The sequence below is a fragment of the Ovis aries genome, chromosome 5, assembly GCF_016772045.2.
Source record: "Ovis aries strain OAR_USU_Benz2616 breed Rambouillet chromosome 5, ARS-UI_Ramb_v3.0, whole genome shotgun sequence".
In the NCBI taxonomy this organism is placed as follows: Eukaryota; Metazoa; Chordata; class Mammalia; order Artiodactyla; family Bovidae; genus Ovis; species Ovis aries.
In genome coordinates, this window is record NC_056058.1 from 56,554,544 (window position 1) to 56,569,484 (window position 14,941).

Below are 14,941 nucleotides of genomic sequence, written 5' to 3' on the forward strand. Positions count from 1 at the left end.
ATGAGAATTCAGAGATCCACAGACATCACGATTTTCCAAAGCAAGACACTTAGCTAGAAAAAGATTCTTGACTTTCATCATGCTTCATTTCTTTAATAATCACCCAAATGGACTGGATTGATTTCTCATTTTATGGCATTTAAGACTGGTATTTAAATACCAAATGTATTTTTTTTTAACATGAGCATACTAACATGCTAGCATTCTTCTTATCATAGAAATCTTAGAAGCACATTTTGAGAATTAAATGGAATCTTACCTGTAAGAGGCACCTTGACATCAAGGCCATAGAATGAAGGCAAGAGAGAAGAACAAGAATAGAAACAGAAACTGCAGAAGAAAAAGAAGAGGATTATGTACAGCTGAACTTCTGCAGTGCCATTCAGGTTGTATAAAACCTCAGCTTTTCCATATCACTCAAATCTGATCATTTCTCACATACACACAAAGTACCTTTTAGTTAAAAAAACCATACCTTTTATTCGTTCACTGGTAAAGCAATACAATGAATAACTGGTGTTCAGCTAACATCGACTGATACATTTTTGAATTCTGAGAGGGTCTTACAGGTAATTGGTCTAAGCTCTGAATTTTATAAGTGAGAAAAATAAACACAGAGCAGTTAATCAACAGACTAATTGCATATAATTTGATGATACAGTGAAGCCTAGAGCTTAGACCTCCTGAGTCCTACTCTACTATGTGTTATTATCTCTATTTTTAATGTGTGAGAATGTAATTAGAAAATTTAAAAATGATCAAAGCGTATGCTTTATCACTCAATGCTATCATTATTTGGTTCCTATGGCAGAGCAGGAAGAATATTAATTTGCAGGGTAAACATATGATTGCTTATCCACGGTGGGCACTCCTGAGAGGGAAATGGAACAGTATTAGTAATTACATTGGGGTACCAGGCATAACCTGGGGCTGTCCTGGGTGAGTGAGGGTATGTGGTCCTCCTACGGGTATGAACTATGCTTCTACATCAGAGATAGCGTCAGACATACGAACGTATGCTGTTGCTCCAGCCTGTCATGCTTCTGAGATAGATGTCTCCTTATTTGACTCATAGAAGTTAAATGGAGTCCAAGCTGTCTCTCTTCACCAAGAACCTTCACCAGAGAAGCAAAAACTTGGGTGGAAAACATACTTTGTGTAGCACTGGTAGAAAACCAACTGTATACTAATTAGAAAATCTTACAGGTCAGATCAGTTTTCTCAAATACTGATTTCCCTGGGGATTTGCTCTTACGGAGTCATGAAGTCTTTTGACTTGTTTTAACCCTTCAGGAGCATTCTGTTTGACATGATAGTTTTGAATAGGTCCTGTATGGCAGTCTCATATTGGGCATATTAATCTGCCTATTTCCTTTAATGGCATTACTTACAAGGCTCTTGCTTCATGGTGGCAAAACTGCATGAACAAGTAATAAACATGGTGTGAAGAACTATGTATTAGAGACCAGTCTAACAGAATGAGGAGCAGAAACTCTTTTCTTTTTCTTCATTCCTTGAGGATGGGTAGTGATAGGATGTCACCTGTAGTGAGAGTGGATGAAGGAGGGGAATGGAAGGCTTCCACTATTCCCATGAGATGGTCAGGTACCAGGGCTACCTCTCTGGGCATAAGGGATGCTTATCACTTGATTTACGATGAGAGTCTAAATTCCATGCCACATGGTGGGCAGGCTGCGGACCTCAGGGTCAGACACCTGACCTCTGCTTTTGATTTGCCATAGACGGGTTATATGATTTTGTGAAAGCTGTTTAATGTCTCCGAGCCATTGTTTCATTATCTGTATAAAAGGGGAACATAATATCTGCTGTGTCTGTCTCGACAATCAGGAGAATCAAATGAGATGATGAATTTGGCAGTGCCTTGGATAAAGTGAAGAGCAGAATGTAGGAAGCAATGTAGCTATGTTTGTTGCTATCCCCTGATTTACACTGTGTGCGTGGGAATTGAGGACATAGAAGGAATATTGTATGTGTCCTGAGGGGGTGGTCACGTACCCCACAGGAAAGAATGAAGACTATCTCTGACATAAGTGATCGTTAGCCTTTTTACTATGCTTGTGGATAAGCAGAATTGAGGTCAAGTGAATAGAAGTTGCTTTATAAACCTCATCTCTCATTCAAACTTCTAATCAGAAATCAACTAGATTGCCTTTGAAATGGCTTAGTTTAGTACTACATACGGAATTTGCTGATTTAATAGCTAAATAATCCTCATTTTCTGTTAAGCGTGTTAACCTATTATAAATATTTAGGAAGTTCAGACCTGTAGAATGAAAAGTTCACCTACTTCAGCTAGGGTGGTGACATAACCAGATATAAAAATAATTCCTTTTTCTGTTTTCCCTAAATTGTATGGGACTGAACTGAGTGAAGTTACTGGGGCAGAGCTGTCTTCTCTGCAATTTCCTCCTGGAGCCACTCCAGGACTGTTTAAGAATCAGCAGAGAGAGTGATTAGGATAAGGGTAGTTCAAAAACATGGGAAATGGAAGGCATCAGTGGTGTCCTTTGACAGCCATGGAAACTGTGGATAATCCCTGCCTCCTTTGGGCCTTTCTGCCAAACAGTAGGAAACGAGACTCAGCTTTTAGTTTATTACACTCTACCTTTCTCTCATTTAATCCCACAGAACTAAATAGCACACTTCAGAAATGAGGAAAATTCAAACTTGCAAGCTTACATAAGATATGCACTTCACATTTAGACATTTTAAAAATTATACTTTAATTTGACTTATACTTTCTTAGTGTTTCCTAATTTTCATGTAAGTGACTTCATTTTTTCCCTCATGGAACAGATGAGAGGAGGTGAGGGAGAGTGTTGCTGCTGCTGCTGCTGCTAAGTCGCTTCAGTCGTGTCCGACTCTGCGCGACCCCATAGACGGCAGCCCACCAGGCTCCCCATCCCTGGGATTCTCCAGGCAAGAACACTGGAGTGGGTTGCCATTTCCTTCTCCAATGCATGAAAGTGAAAAGGGAAAGTGAAGTTGCTCAGTCGTGTCCGACTCTTCACGACCCCATGGACTGTAGCCTACCAGGCTCCTCCGCCCATGGGATTTTCCAGGCAAGAGTACTGGAGTGGGCTGCCATTGCCTTCTCCAGAGGGAGAGTGTTACCACCCCTATCTTTTAGATACAGCTTAGACACTGTGGATAAAGTCACTTACCCAAGCTTAAATAAGTACATGAAGACTCAGCCTACGTTAAGAATCTAGGGGTCTGATTGTTTGGCTACTGGACCTTACCAACTTCCTCTGAGAAGGACAACTATAAAAGCAATTTGGGATGAACCAAATTCTAGTCGTTATCTTGGAAATGGCGGGTGGTTTACTATTTGCTCCTTGGGTGCCCATGGAAGATACAGCAAAACAACCATGATTTTTTGCAACACAGGGGTTCAGGCAGCTACTTCCAGTCAATGAGATTGGAACTCCAGAGAATGCCTCTTGCCATCTCTGCTGTGTCCCTCCTCAGGCCCAGGGGGCTCCTGGCATCCTAGGCAGGACAATTTTGTGTTAATTATGCAAGACTGCCGAACTCACTGCAGCCAAGCAGCACCCCTGTGTTAGTCCTCTCCCTTCTTCCAGAGCACACACATTTCCAAATGCCATCTTTACTCCCCAAGAGTGTTGGCTGACTAGGAAGAAGCAGTTCTTCTTTCAGACCACTGGGGAAATGACATGAGGGCAAAATTTTCATGTGTCAATCTAAGTTTCTGAACACATTATTTCAAAAAGGAAGAGGAAAGCAGAGTAATAAAACTAGAAGAAACTTTTGGAAAAGATGTGAAGATGGGAAAGGGAAAACTGAGGAAAGAAAACACTTACAGAAAAGAACAAGAATCAAAACAAATGGCAAAAATGTATAACTGAAAGCAGATGTTTTGCCAGAAGCCTGGTGCCTGACTACAGGCAGAGCTTAACTATGCCTGCACACAATCGCTGAGAAGAAAGAGACACAGTGAATGAAACAAATACTACTGTCTGATCTAAAAAATAAAGATTGAAATACACACTGAAGTTCACACATACCTTTTCTTCTAGGTCCTTTATTTGTCTTTTCTGGATGTCTGTTTTATCTTCTAAGTCACGAATTCTCTGAAAAAAGAGGGGAAAAAACCAAACGCTTTACAAGGTGTTAAGTTAAACAAGACCACTCACCAGCCTAAAACACAGAACTTCCCATAAAAACATTAGCATCTGGAAATGTCATGTATACATTTTTCTACATCCGGTGGGTTATTGCATATTTCAAAAATTGCTTATTTTCATATTCAAAATGATTGTCATTGAGTGTAGTTTAAAAATATTTGCCATCCTTTTCCTTCTGGGTCAATCTATCTCTGCAGACCTCTTCCCTGTGACAGAGGTATGGTTCTCACCCCACTGCACTTGACCTTGGTCAGTTAGACCTGTTTTGGCCAGTGGAACATGAGCTGGGCGTGAGATGTGGGAAAGTCACCTTTTTGTGGAGACAGCTGTGTGTCCCAGAGCTAGAGAGAAAGAAACACACTTTGTTAACAGTAAACCATTTGGACTAAGGTTTTTGATTGTTTATTGCCTCATTAAAAAATGGCTAAAAGTGGCTCACACAAATGCCATTAGTTGCTGTTCTACTTTTTTTTCAATCTTATTTCAAATTTGTTTCAGGGTACGATCTTCTCATAAAACCAAACTAATCAATTTTCATAAAACAAAGTTAGAGACTACAATTCAAAAAAGAATCCAAAGAAGGAACTGATAACTCAGGGGAAAAAACAAATGTTACAAGAATAGCACAAGCAATCTTGAAGATAAAAAAGGCTCAGAAACATCTTCGAAATTACCTGTAAACCGTAACAAAACTTCAGTAATTTGAATAGCACAGATTTGAAATCAACATTACATAGACACTATTTTGCAACTGACAGAGGAGAGTGAAAATGCTGGCCTAAAGCTCAACATTCAGAAAACAAAGATCATGGCATCTAGTCCCATCACTTCACGCCAAATAGATGCGGAAACAGTGGAAACAGTGACAGACTTATTATTTGGGGGCTCCAAAATCACTGCAGATGGTGACTGCAGCCATGAAATAAAAAGACGCTTACTCCTTGGAAGGAAAATTATGACCAACCTAGACAGCATATTAAAAAGCAGAGACATTACTTTGCCGACTAAGGTCCGTCTAGTCAAGTCTATGGTTTTTCCAGTAGTCATGTATGGATGTGAGAGTTGGACTATAAAAAAGCTGAGCACCGAAGAATTGATGCTTTTGAACTGTGGTGGTGGAGAAGACTCTTGAGAGTCCCTTGGACTGCAAGGAGATCCAGCCAGTCCATCCTAAAGGAGATCAGTCCTGAATGTTCACCGGAAGGACTGATGTTGAAGCTGAAACTCCAATACTTTGGCCACCTGATGCGAAGAGCTGACTCATTGGAAAAGACCCTGACTGGGAAAGATTGAGGGCAGAAGGAGAAGGGGATGACAGAGGATAAGATGGTTGGAAGACATCACTGACTCAATGGATGTGAGTTTGAGTAAACTCCGGGAGCTGGTGATGGACAGGGAGGCCTGGCGTGCTGCAGTCCCTGGGGTCGCAAAGAGTAGGACATGACTGAGCAACTGAACTGAACTGAACTGAACTGGTTTTGTAAGTGAATAAAAGTTTGCAAATTTCCTCTGGCAAATTAAAGGCCTTATATGTTCATAGCATAGGGTTACACAGTGTAGGCTTATAATTTAGTATAATTAGTCTTTTGGGAATAATTAGAAAATGGAGAACTGGAGTCCAAGAAGAAAACAATGGAAGCTAAATGATGTGATAACATAGAAAGACCAGTTTTTACAGTGCAATGTGGGGAGACAAAAATGCAAGCTGGAACAAAGAACAGTTGAACTTGGAAACTACAGCCCCTCTCTCCGAACAGTGGTTTTCAACTAGGGGTGATTTTGCACCCCAGATGACATTTGGCAATATCTGGACATTTTTAAATTAGTTAAAGTGATTTTAGTTTATTCACAAAGTTGTGCAACCATCACCAATAATTACCCAGACAGTTTCAAATCACATGTGATCACCAGTCACAACTAGCATCTAAGGGGCAGAGGCCAGGAATGCTCTAAATAGCCTGCAGTACACAGATCACTCCTCGCCAACTTCCACCAAGAAGAATCATCAGACCCAAAATGTCAGTCAGGCGGAGATTGAGAAATCCTGCTTTAAATGAAAAGGGGTGAGGTTTCTGCAGGAGAGGAAGGTGTGTTTTTTTAGAAGGACTGTGAAATTATATGACAATGAATGCTGATATGTGTGACAATGAATGATAAATAAATGTGTGTGATGTGTGTGTTTGTGTGTATTTCCATAGTGCTGCTTATGCTCCAAAGCTACACAGTGAAAGAATAAATTTGTTAGCTATTTCTACCTTGAGTATGCAAGTATTTCCTTGATATAGTCTATTGGATGTGGAGGCAAGCCTTACATCAAGTATATCATGGGCATGAGGGATTAGTGTAGTGTCTACTCAGCCTCCAAGTCTGTGCTTGCTGGGCGCCTGCTTACATGTGCAGGATTGTGCTGGATGTAATGGAGAGCACAAGTAAGGTGTCACTTAGTTCTTGATTTCCAAGAACCATCACATCCAGATGGGGAGATAAAAACGGAAAACACAGGAAAAAACAGATTATGTACAAAGGGAAAACAGAGCAAAACTAAGCATAATTCCATCACCAATCTCTAATACCTCGTACAGTGCTTAGTTGTACAAAGGAGCTGCCTATACATATTAATTGAGTTAGGTTTGCTCCATTGTGTGCTGTGGGCTTTATTTCTTTTTCCTTCCCAGCTTTTCCCAGACTGCCATCTGATCTAACAGGAAACCCTGCAGAGTCCAAAACAGATCTCTTTTCTACCAAGTAGGAAAGTTTCTCCTGCTCTCAAGTGTACCAAGTCCCCCATCAGAACTGCGAGAGGTTACTGCCTGCTCTTCCTGCTTCTGATCTCCTGCATCCTACACCCATCTACAGCAGCCAGTGTGAACTCCTAAAACGTGAAACGGTAGGCTTCCTTGGCAGTCCAGTGGTTAAGATTCTGCACCTCCAATGCAAGGGTGTGGGTTCGATCCCTGGTCACGGAACTAAGATCCCATATGCCATGTGCCACAGCCAAGAAAATATCACACACGCACCAAACAAAGAATGTGAAATGATCACAGCAGTGCTTGAGCTTTAAGGGGCAAGGAAGAGGAAGAACGGAGAGTCAGCCGAGTTGCTCTTAGAATAAAACCCAAACTTCTTCAGGCCCAGCACGATCTAGCCCTGTCTCACCTCTGCAGATTCACCTCACAGTCGCCTTTCCTCCACTCTGCGTCCTCCTGCCATACTGGCCTTCTCTCTGCTCCTTGAGTATCTCAAGCATTCCCACAGCAGAGGCTTAGCCCCTGCTGATCCTAACTTTTGGCCACCTTGCCAAGATCTCTGTGTGGCTGGTTCTTTGGGATTTCAACATCTTCAGACCAGCCAGTTTGGAGTGGTTAAAGCTACTCCCGAGCTCTCCTCACACAACACACACACACACAGACACATGCATGTGTCTTCAGAGCACTCTCTGAAACTGCCTTGGCCGCTGCTTGTTTGCCTTGTCACCCCGTCTCTCTTCACCTACAGGACACTTGAGAAAAGTGACCTTTATGTCTTCGTCCGACATCACATTCCCAGCACCCAGCACAGGCAGGCCCTCAGTAACTGGTCTTGAACGAATGCATAAAAAAGTATGGTATATATATATTTTTCCAGTAATAACTGATCCATTGTTTTCATCTGGGAGAGCATCCTGCAGGAGATAGAGCTTACACTGGGATTAGAAAACATTCGGATAAATGCAGCAGACTTTGAAGGGCATTTGGGGGTCAGTAGTCAGGCAAACTGGAGAAGGCAATGGCACCCCACTCCAGGACTCTTGCCTGGAAAATCCCATGGACAGAGGAGTCTGGTAGGCTGCAGTCCATGGGGTCGTGAAGAGTCGGACACAACTGAGCGACTTCACTTTCACTTTTCACTTTCATGCATTGGAGAAGGAAATGGCAACCCACTCCAGTGTTCTTGCCTGGAGAATCCCAGGGACAGGGGAGCCTGGTGGGCTGCAGTCTATGGGGTCGCACAGAGTCGGACACGACTGAAGCGACTTACCAGCAGCAGCAGCAGTCAAGCAAACAAAGGCTTACAAGTGGAAAATCACGGCCTCAAGGGTAAAGGAAGAGTTCTGCACAAATAGAGGAATGTAAGCTCTGGAGATTGTCTTAAATCCAGTTTTTAGGGGAGGGGTAGCCAGCTACTGAAGGACCTGGAGATTTCTGCATGACTAGACTCAACTGGAAAGTGGGATCATGGAAGCTTTTGAGGAAGAAGGTATCATCAGAAAAGGTGAGAAGGACAAGAAAAACCTCAGCATTTTCAGCCTGAGTGCTTTGAGATATGGTAGTTCCACTTCCAAACATCTTGTCTGCTGTTGTCCCCTTCTCCGCCCGCCTTCTATCTTTCCCAGCATCAGGGTCTTTTCAAATGAGTCAGTTCTTTGCATTAGGTGGCCAAAGTATTGGAGCTTCAGCTTCAGCATCCGTCTTTCCAATGAATATTCAGGACTTGTTTCCTTTGGGATTGACTGGTTAGATCTCTTTGCAGTCCAGGGGTCTCTCAAAAGTCTTCTCCAACACCAGTTTAAAAGCATCAATTCTTCGGTGCTTGGCCTTCTTTATGGTCCATACATGACTACTGGAAAAACCACTGCTTTGAATATACAGATCTTTGTCAGCAAAGTAATGTCTCTGCTTTTTAATACCTTAAGTTTGTAACAGCTTTTCTTACAAGAAGCAAGCATCTTTTAATTCCATGGCTGAAGTCATCATCTGACTTTGATCACCATCTTTGAACACCATCTGATACTGTAGCCCAAGAAAATAAAGTCTGTCACTGTTTCCATTGTTTTCCCATCTATATGCCATGAAGTGATGGGACCAGATGCCATGATCTTTGTGTTTTGAATGTTGAGTTTTAAGCCAGCTTTTTCACTCTCCTCTTTCATCTTCATCAAGAGGCTCTTCCGTTCCTCTTCACTTTCTGCCATAACGGTGTCATCTGTATATCTGAGGTTATTGACATTTCTCTCGGCAATCTTGATTCTAGTTTATGATTCATCCAGCCTCACATTTCACATGATGTGCTCTGCATATAAGTTAAATAAGCAGGGTGACAATATACAATCTTGACTCACTCCCTTCCCAATTTAGAACCAGTCTGTTTTTCCACGTTCAGTTCTAACTGTTGCTTCTTAATCTACATACAAGTTTCTCAGGAGGCAGGTAAAGTAGTTTGGTATTTCCATTGCTTTAAGAATTTTCCACAGTTTGAGGTGATCTACACAGTCAAAGGCTTTATAGTGTAGTCAATGAAGCAGAAGTAGATGTTTATCTGGAATTCTCTTGGCTTTCCTATGATCCAATGAAAGTGAAAGTTGCTTAGTCATGTCCAACTCCTTGAGATTGCATGGACTGCTCCTCTGTCCATGGGATTTTCCAGGCAAGAATATTGGAGTGAGTTGCCATTTCCTTCTCCAGGAGATCTTTCTGACCCAGGGATGGAACCTGGGTCTCCTGCATTGCAGGCAGAGTCTTTACCATCTGAGCCACCAGGGAGGCCCTATGGTCCAATGGATGTTGACAATTTGATCTCCGTTTCTTCTGCCTTTTCTAAATCCAGCTTATACATATGGAAGTTCTTGGTTCATGTACTATTGAAGCCTAGCTTGGAGGATTTTGAGCATTACTTTGCTAGCATGTGAAATGAGCACAATTGTGCAGTAGTTTGAACATTCTTTGGCAATACCCTTCTTTGGGACTGGAATGAAAACTGAGCTTTTCCAGTCCTGTGGCCACCGCTGAGTTTTCCAAATTTGTTGGCATACTGAGTGCAGCACTTTAACAGCTTCATCTTTTAGGATTTGAAATAGCTCAGCTGGAATTCCATCACCTCTACTAGCTTTGTTCATGATGATGCTTTCTAAGGTCCATTTGACTTCACACTCCAAGATGTCTGGCTCTAGGTGAGTGATCACACCATTGTGGTTATCTGGGTCATCAAGATCTTTTTTGTATAGTTCTTCTGTGTCTTCTTACCACCTCTTCTTGATATCTTCTGCTTCTTTAGGTCCAGACCATTTCTGTCCTTTATTGTGTCCATCTTTGCATGAAATGTTCCCTTGTATCTCTAATTTTCCTGAAGAGATCTCTAGTCTTTCCCATTCTATTGTTTTCCTCTATTTCTTTGCACTGTTCACTTAGGAAGGCGTTCTTATCTCTCCTTGCTATTCTTTAGAACTCTGCATTCAGATGGATATATCTTTCCCTTTCTCCTTGGTGAAAGGCAACAGAAACTTGAAAATATAACACACCTAACAGCTCAGACCAGATTAACTTAAACAGAACCTTCTCTTTTGGGAGTAAATACCTTAGCTGATTGAAGAGACACTTAAAAGCATTGACAAAGTTTTAATCATAAATAAATTTAGATAACTATTTCTCCATCTTAAAAATAAACACTTCTACAGTTCTATGACACACCTCCCACTTCGCTGAAATTAATTAAATGCTACTGCATTCAAAGAAATATTTATCTAGAGGACAAGTTCATTCCCTTAGAGAAGCAATGATTCTATTGAGTCTATTATTAAATGCTTTAAAAACTCCCTTCAGAGCTGAAATCCAAAACTTTATGATGGAATCTCATGAAATGCACGTGTTTATTATCTTTGGAACAAAATTGTTTCAGCGTTAACTTGGGTAATTTACTAGCCTATAAAGATCCACAAAATTCTTGGCTACAACTGAAGTGTGATAAATGTCATATTCCCCATAAACTGTTCTTACTGGTGTCATAAAATAACCCCTGTTCCTTTGCTACTCACCTTGATCTCTAAAGACCACATGATTCTCGCCTCTTGTATAGCGCATCTGGATTTCATACCAGTTGCTTATTACAGCTTATGAGTACCAAGTACACTAGCCTGGAACTTTCAGTTCTGGAATTATTACAGAATCTGCTTTTTGACCAGCACCCTAGTCTTTGCCTGCCAAGGTATGATATGAAAAAATAGTTGAAATTAAGAATGCTGGTTATAAGTTAATCCTGGGTGTTTATTCTGAGCCTTGCTGGTCTAGAAAAGTCATATAAATGATATGACTCATGCTGTGGAAGACATTATACTGCAACGTTTATGTGCACTGGCCTTGCAGTTGGGCTGATCTGGGTTGTAATTCCTGCTCTGTGGCTTACTGTCATCTTGGGCAAATGACTTAAGCACTTCTTTCTTCAGTATCATGATCTCTTTACGTTGCAATAATAACAATACTTACAGCTGTGGGCTGTTATGAAGATTAAATAAAATGATGGAAGGAGAGCCCTTAATTTAGTTTCTGACCTACAGCAAATGCCAGTAAATCAGAGGTGGCTTCCAGGCTTTATTGTTGCTGCTGCTGTTTATTCTGGGAATAAAGAGAAAGGCCCTTGATCCCTTTCACCCTCTTCTGATGATTCCATCAGGTTTGGTTATGGACTGGGGTGAAAAACAGCATGATCTCTGTCCTGGAAAAAGTCCCAAAGAGTCCCTTCCCAGGAAAAGGGATATGATCAGGTTCCATGAAATTCAAAGGGTATTATTTCATGACAAAGTTGTTGCAAGAACAGTAGCATGACACAGTGGTTCTGAACTGCCAATTTTCTTCAGATTAATTCATTAAGAAACCATCACCCTGCTTCTGAGTGTAGGCGTAAAACAGCAGCTATTTATTTTGCTCTCTGAAAACAGCTTCTAGCTCTCAGGATTCTTCATACCCACATCAACACTCTGTACTAAGCACTAGGTCTCATGTACTAAGCACCACTCAACCCAGATGTAGCAACTCCATCCTCACCTGATGGGCCTGCTGTAAGAGCTCCATTCTCTCCTGGAGAATCTGACAGTCGTACTCTCTGCTCTTCCTCAGCATCTGCCGCCGTAACTTTTCCACTGCTGTCCTCAGCTCCTCCTGCTGCTTTTCACTTAATAATTCACCAAATTTAATAACAGTTTCTTGCTGCAGAGCATTGTACAAAGTTGCTTCTAGTTCCTGGATTCTCTGGAAAATAGAAAACTTTGGAGTTTAGTATCTTACATGTAGTGTACAAACATACACCTGTGTATATGGGGAGGGATGTATTATTTTACTCTCACAGGATCATAGCAACAAAATAAATGTCAAAGCTTATCCAGCTTAAATATCCTTTTGATGATTCCCTTTATAAGATGCCATAAGGGTAATCTAGCCAATATGTAAACTTCCCTGATGGAGGGGAATTTGTTTTTTTTTCTTGGATCCTGTTTATTTCACATACTTTTCCTTTTCAGGAAGTCCTTACCTAGTTATAACTGTATATCCTTCTATTCTCAAAGGTAGCTGAGAATAAATTTGTTCTCTCTTTCATTTGGCAGATATTTAAAGATATCTATTGTGGCAGCATATTATTTAGAAATAAGCATTGCAAAGTGGTCCATGTTGTAATACTTGAAATTGGAGGTATTTCACACACACACACAGTGCCACCTCTCTCCACATGACACACCTCTGAAGATGGCTTTATAGTCTCCATTTTTTTTTTCTTAAAAATTGCGAAATAGAGCCTAAGAACCTTTGGAATTGGTCTGTTTGTTAATACTCTGAGGTTTGTAGTTGCTCTAGCTGTAAAATGCCTCCTTGAGGCTCTTCTTTTTTAGATGAGGAGTCTACAGCTTTGTACAGCTCAGTTTTCTTTTCTTTCACATGCTTCAGATACAGTTACCACAATCTATAATCTGATCCCCATGGCTCTGACAGAGGTGAAAGGACACTGCCTGGAAAGGGATGTCCTCCAAGCTCCTGTCCTGGACTAAGTGGGTTGCCTTACCTTTTAAAAGTTAAAGATAAAGTCTTCAGTCCTGGGACACACACACATGGTCTAACGTTATCATGTGTACGTAGAGGAGGCAAGGTTGAAAGGGTAGGAAGGGAGGGAAAAGTCACCTCCTTCTTTATTCTCTAAGCAGAGGGCAACTCCCTTTCCCCATCAGGCAGTGCTCAGAATCCCTTACTCAACTTGGAGGGGAAGTACCAACTCATCTTTGTTATCAGCAGGGGCTAAGTGCTTCACTCTTTTCCCAACAGCAATTCAGGTTGCTTCCAGGAAAGCATTATAAAAACTTTTAAGTTTCCTCTTTTTGTCTTGAGTCATTACACTGTGTTACAGTGGCAGGGCAGGGTGGTGCCCACCCAGAGAGAAGAAATCCAAGCTGCAGTCCAACATTAAGAATGATGCTTTATGAATTTGTTACAGGGGAGTGGATTAAATGTGCTCCCGAGTCAGCATAATCTGGAGGAGAGAGAAAGATACAGCCCATTTCCCCCATACAGCCTTACTCACTGAATCTGGATTATGGTAGTTACGGCCACAATGCCTGGAGTCAAACCTAAGCACTACCTACTCACTTTCCAAGCTGGGCCAACGTCTTCCTCTCTCTAAGCCTTCATTTTCTCATATGTAATATAGAAATAATAATATTCCCTATACTTCTTAGGGTTGTTGTAAGAAATAAATGAGTTGAAAATATGTATCATGTTACATACATTATTATTCTACCCTTAGATTAGGATCCCCAACAATCAGATTTGATTTACTAAATTTCTCTGTAATCAACACTGTCATCCAGCCTGTCTTTCATTTAAATATTATTTAACACATAATTAAACTGTTTGAAAAATGAATTACAATGAAATATTTATTAACTATTATAATAGTATTATAACACAAAGGGCTAGAGATGTACATTTGGTCTAAAATGAGAACTGGAATCCACTGGATAAGCGAGCTGCATGTTGTGGTCTATTCACAGACATGACATGACAAATTACACAGGATGCTTTACTACAGAGCATATAACCATCCACACTTAGAGTGTCTTGAATGTCTCTTGTACCTACCATATATGCTTGGTCGAGGGCTTGTTTCCTATAGTCTAGCTCTTCCTCCAGATAGCCTTTGATTTTGCAGAATTGTTCCTAGAAAAAATGGCCGCATTAGTAGATAGAGTCAGCTTAGTTAATAAGAACGTGATATCTAAATTGTACTGATTAATGTTTTCTCTAATTCCACTGTAAGACAAATCACTAGTCTTTGTAGGGTCAGAGATCTTGTCTTTCAGGGAAATAGTTCAACTTTTACAGTTTCACACAGGGGATGTAAAAATCAGTGGAAAGAAGCATAAAATGACAAACAATCCACACGGAATGTCTAAAAGAATTTTCATATCAATTTAAGAGTGTGCCACTAAGGATAGATTTTGTTTGTTTGTTATGGCGTCACTGCATAACATATAGGATCTTGTTTCCCTGACCAGGGATCGAACAGGAGACCCCTGCAGTGGAAGTAGTCTTAACCAATGGACTGCCAGGGAAGTCCGTAAGGATAAATTTTTGACAAGATAAATGCTACAGATGCTAACTAATAAGCATATCTGTGTAAACATGAGAGTATATTTTTATGAGAATGTTATGAAATGTAATAGAGCAGAGTTGTATAATAAGAAACTTAATTTATTCAAACTCAACTGTGTATCATTAGCAAACGCAAAGCTAGATAGTAATTCAGAGAGTGGGAGCGATTCCACCCACACTGCTACTTAATGAGTGAGTGTCTGCTCTTGCTATAAAGCCACGGTGATCCAGGAGATGTAAAGCTGATGTTACCTTGCTTGTCCTCAGTTTCTGAGTGGTTCTCATATTGCAAGCATCCTGTCATTTGCATTAAAAAATATATCTTTGTACAGAACATAGCCCTAAGCACGAGTTAATTCTTTATTTGCACGCTTAACAAGGAACAAG

The 14,941-nt window shown here is 40.8% G+C and overlaps 1 protein-coding gene across 6 annotated transcripts in view; it reads right to left on the reverse strand.

The window, feature by feature from the left end:
• The window catches only part of JAKMIP2 (janus kinase and microtubule interacting protein 2), a 200,122-nt gene that overhangs the window by 9,279 nt on the left and 175,902 nt on the right, over positions 1 to 14,941 (reverse strand). For 3 of the 6 annotated variants that reach the window (XM_004008936.6, XM_004008935.6, XM_042250622.2), the window contains 4 exons: positions 14,042 to 14,119; positions 11,963 to 12,166; positions 4,050 to 4,115; positions 260 to 330 (listed from right to left, as the gene is read on the reverse strand). In XM_004008936.6, the coding sequence (XP_004008985.1) occupies positions 280 to 330; positions 4,050 to 4,115; positions 11,963 to 12,166; positions 14,042 to 14,119 (399 nt within the window). In that variant the 3' untranslated portion in view covers positions 260 to 279. Of the gene's footprint in view, positions 1 to 259; positions 331 to 1,495; positions 4,116 to 11,962; positions 12,167 to 14,041; positions 14,120 to 14,941 lie in introns of those variants that run through there. The other 3 variants (XM_060416545.1, XM_027970375.3, XM_060416543.1) reach the window with 2 other exon arrangements.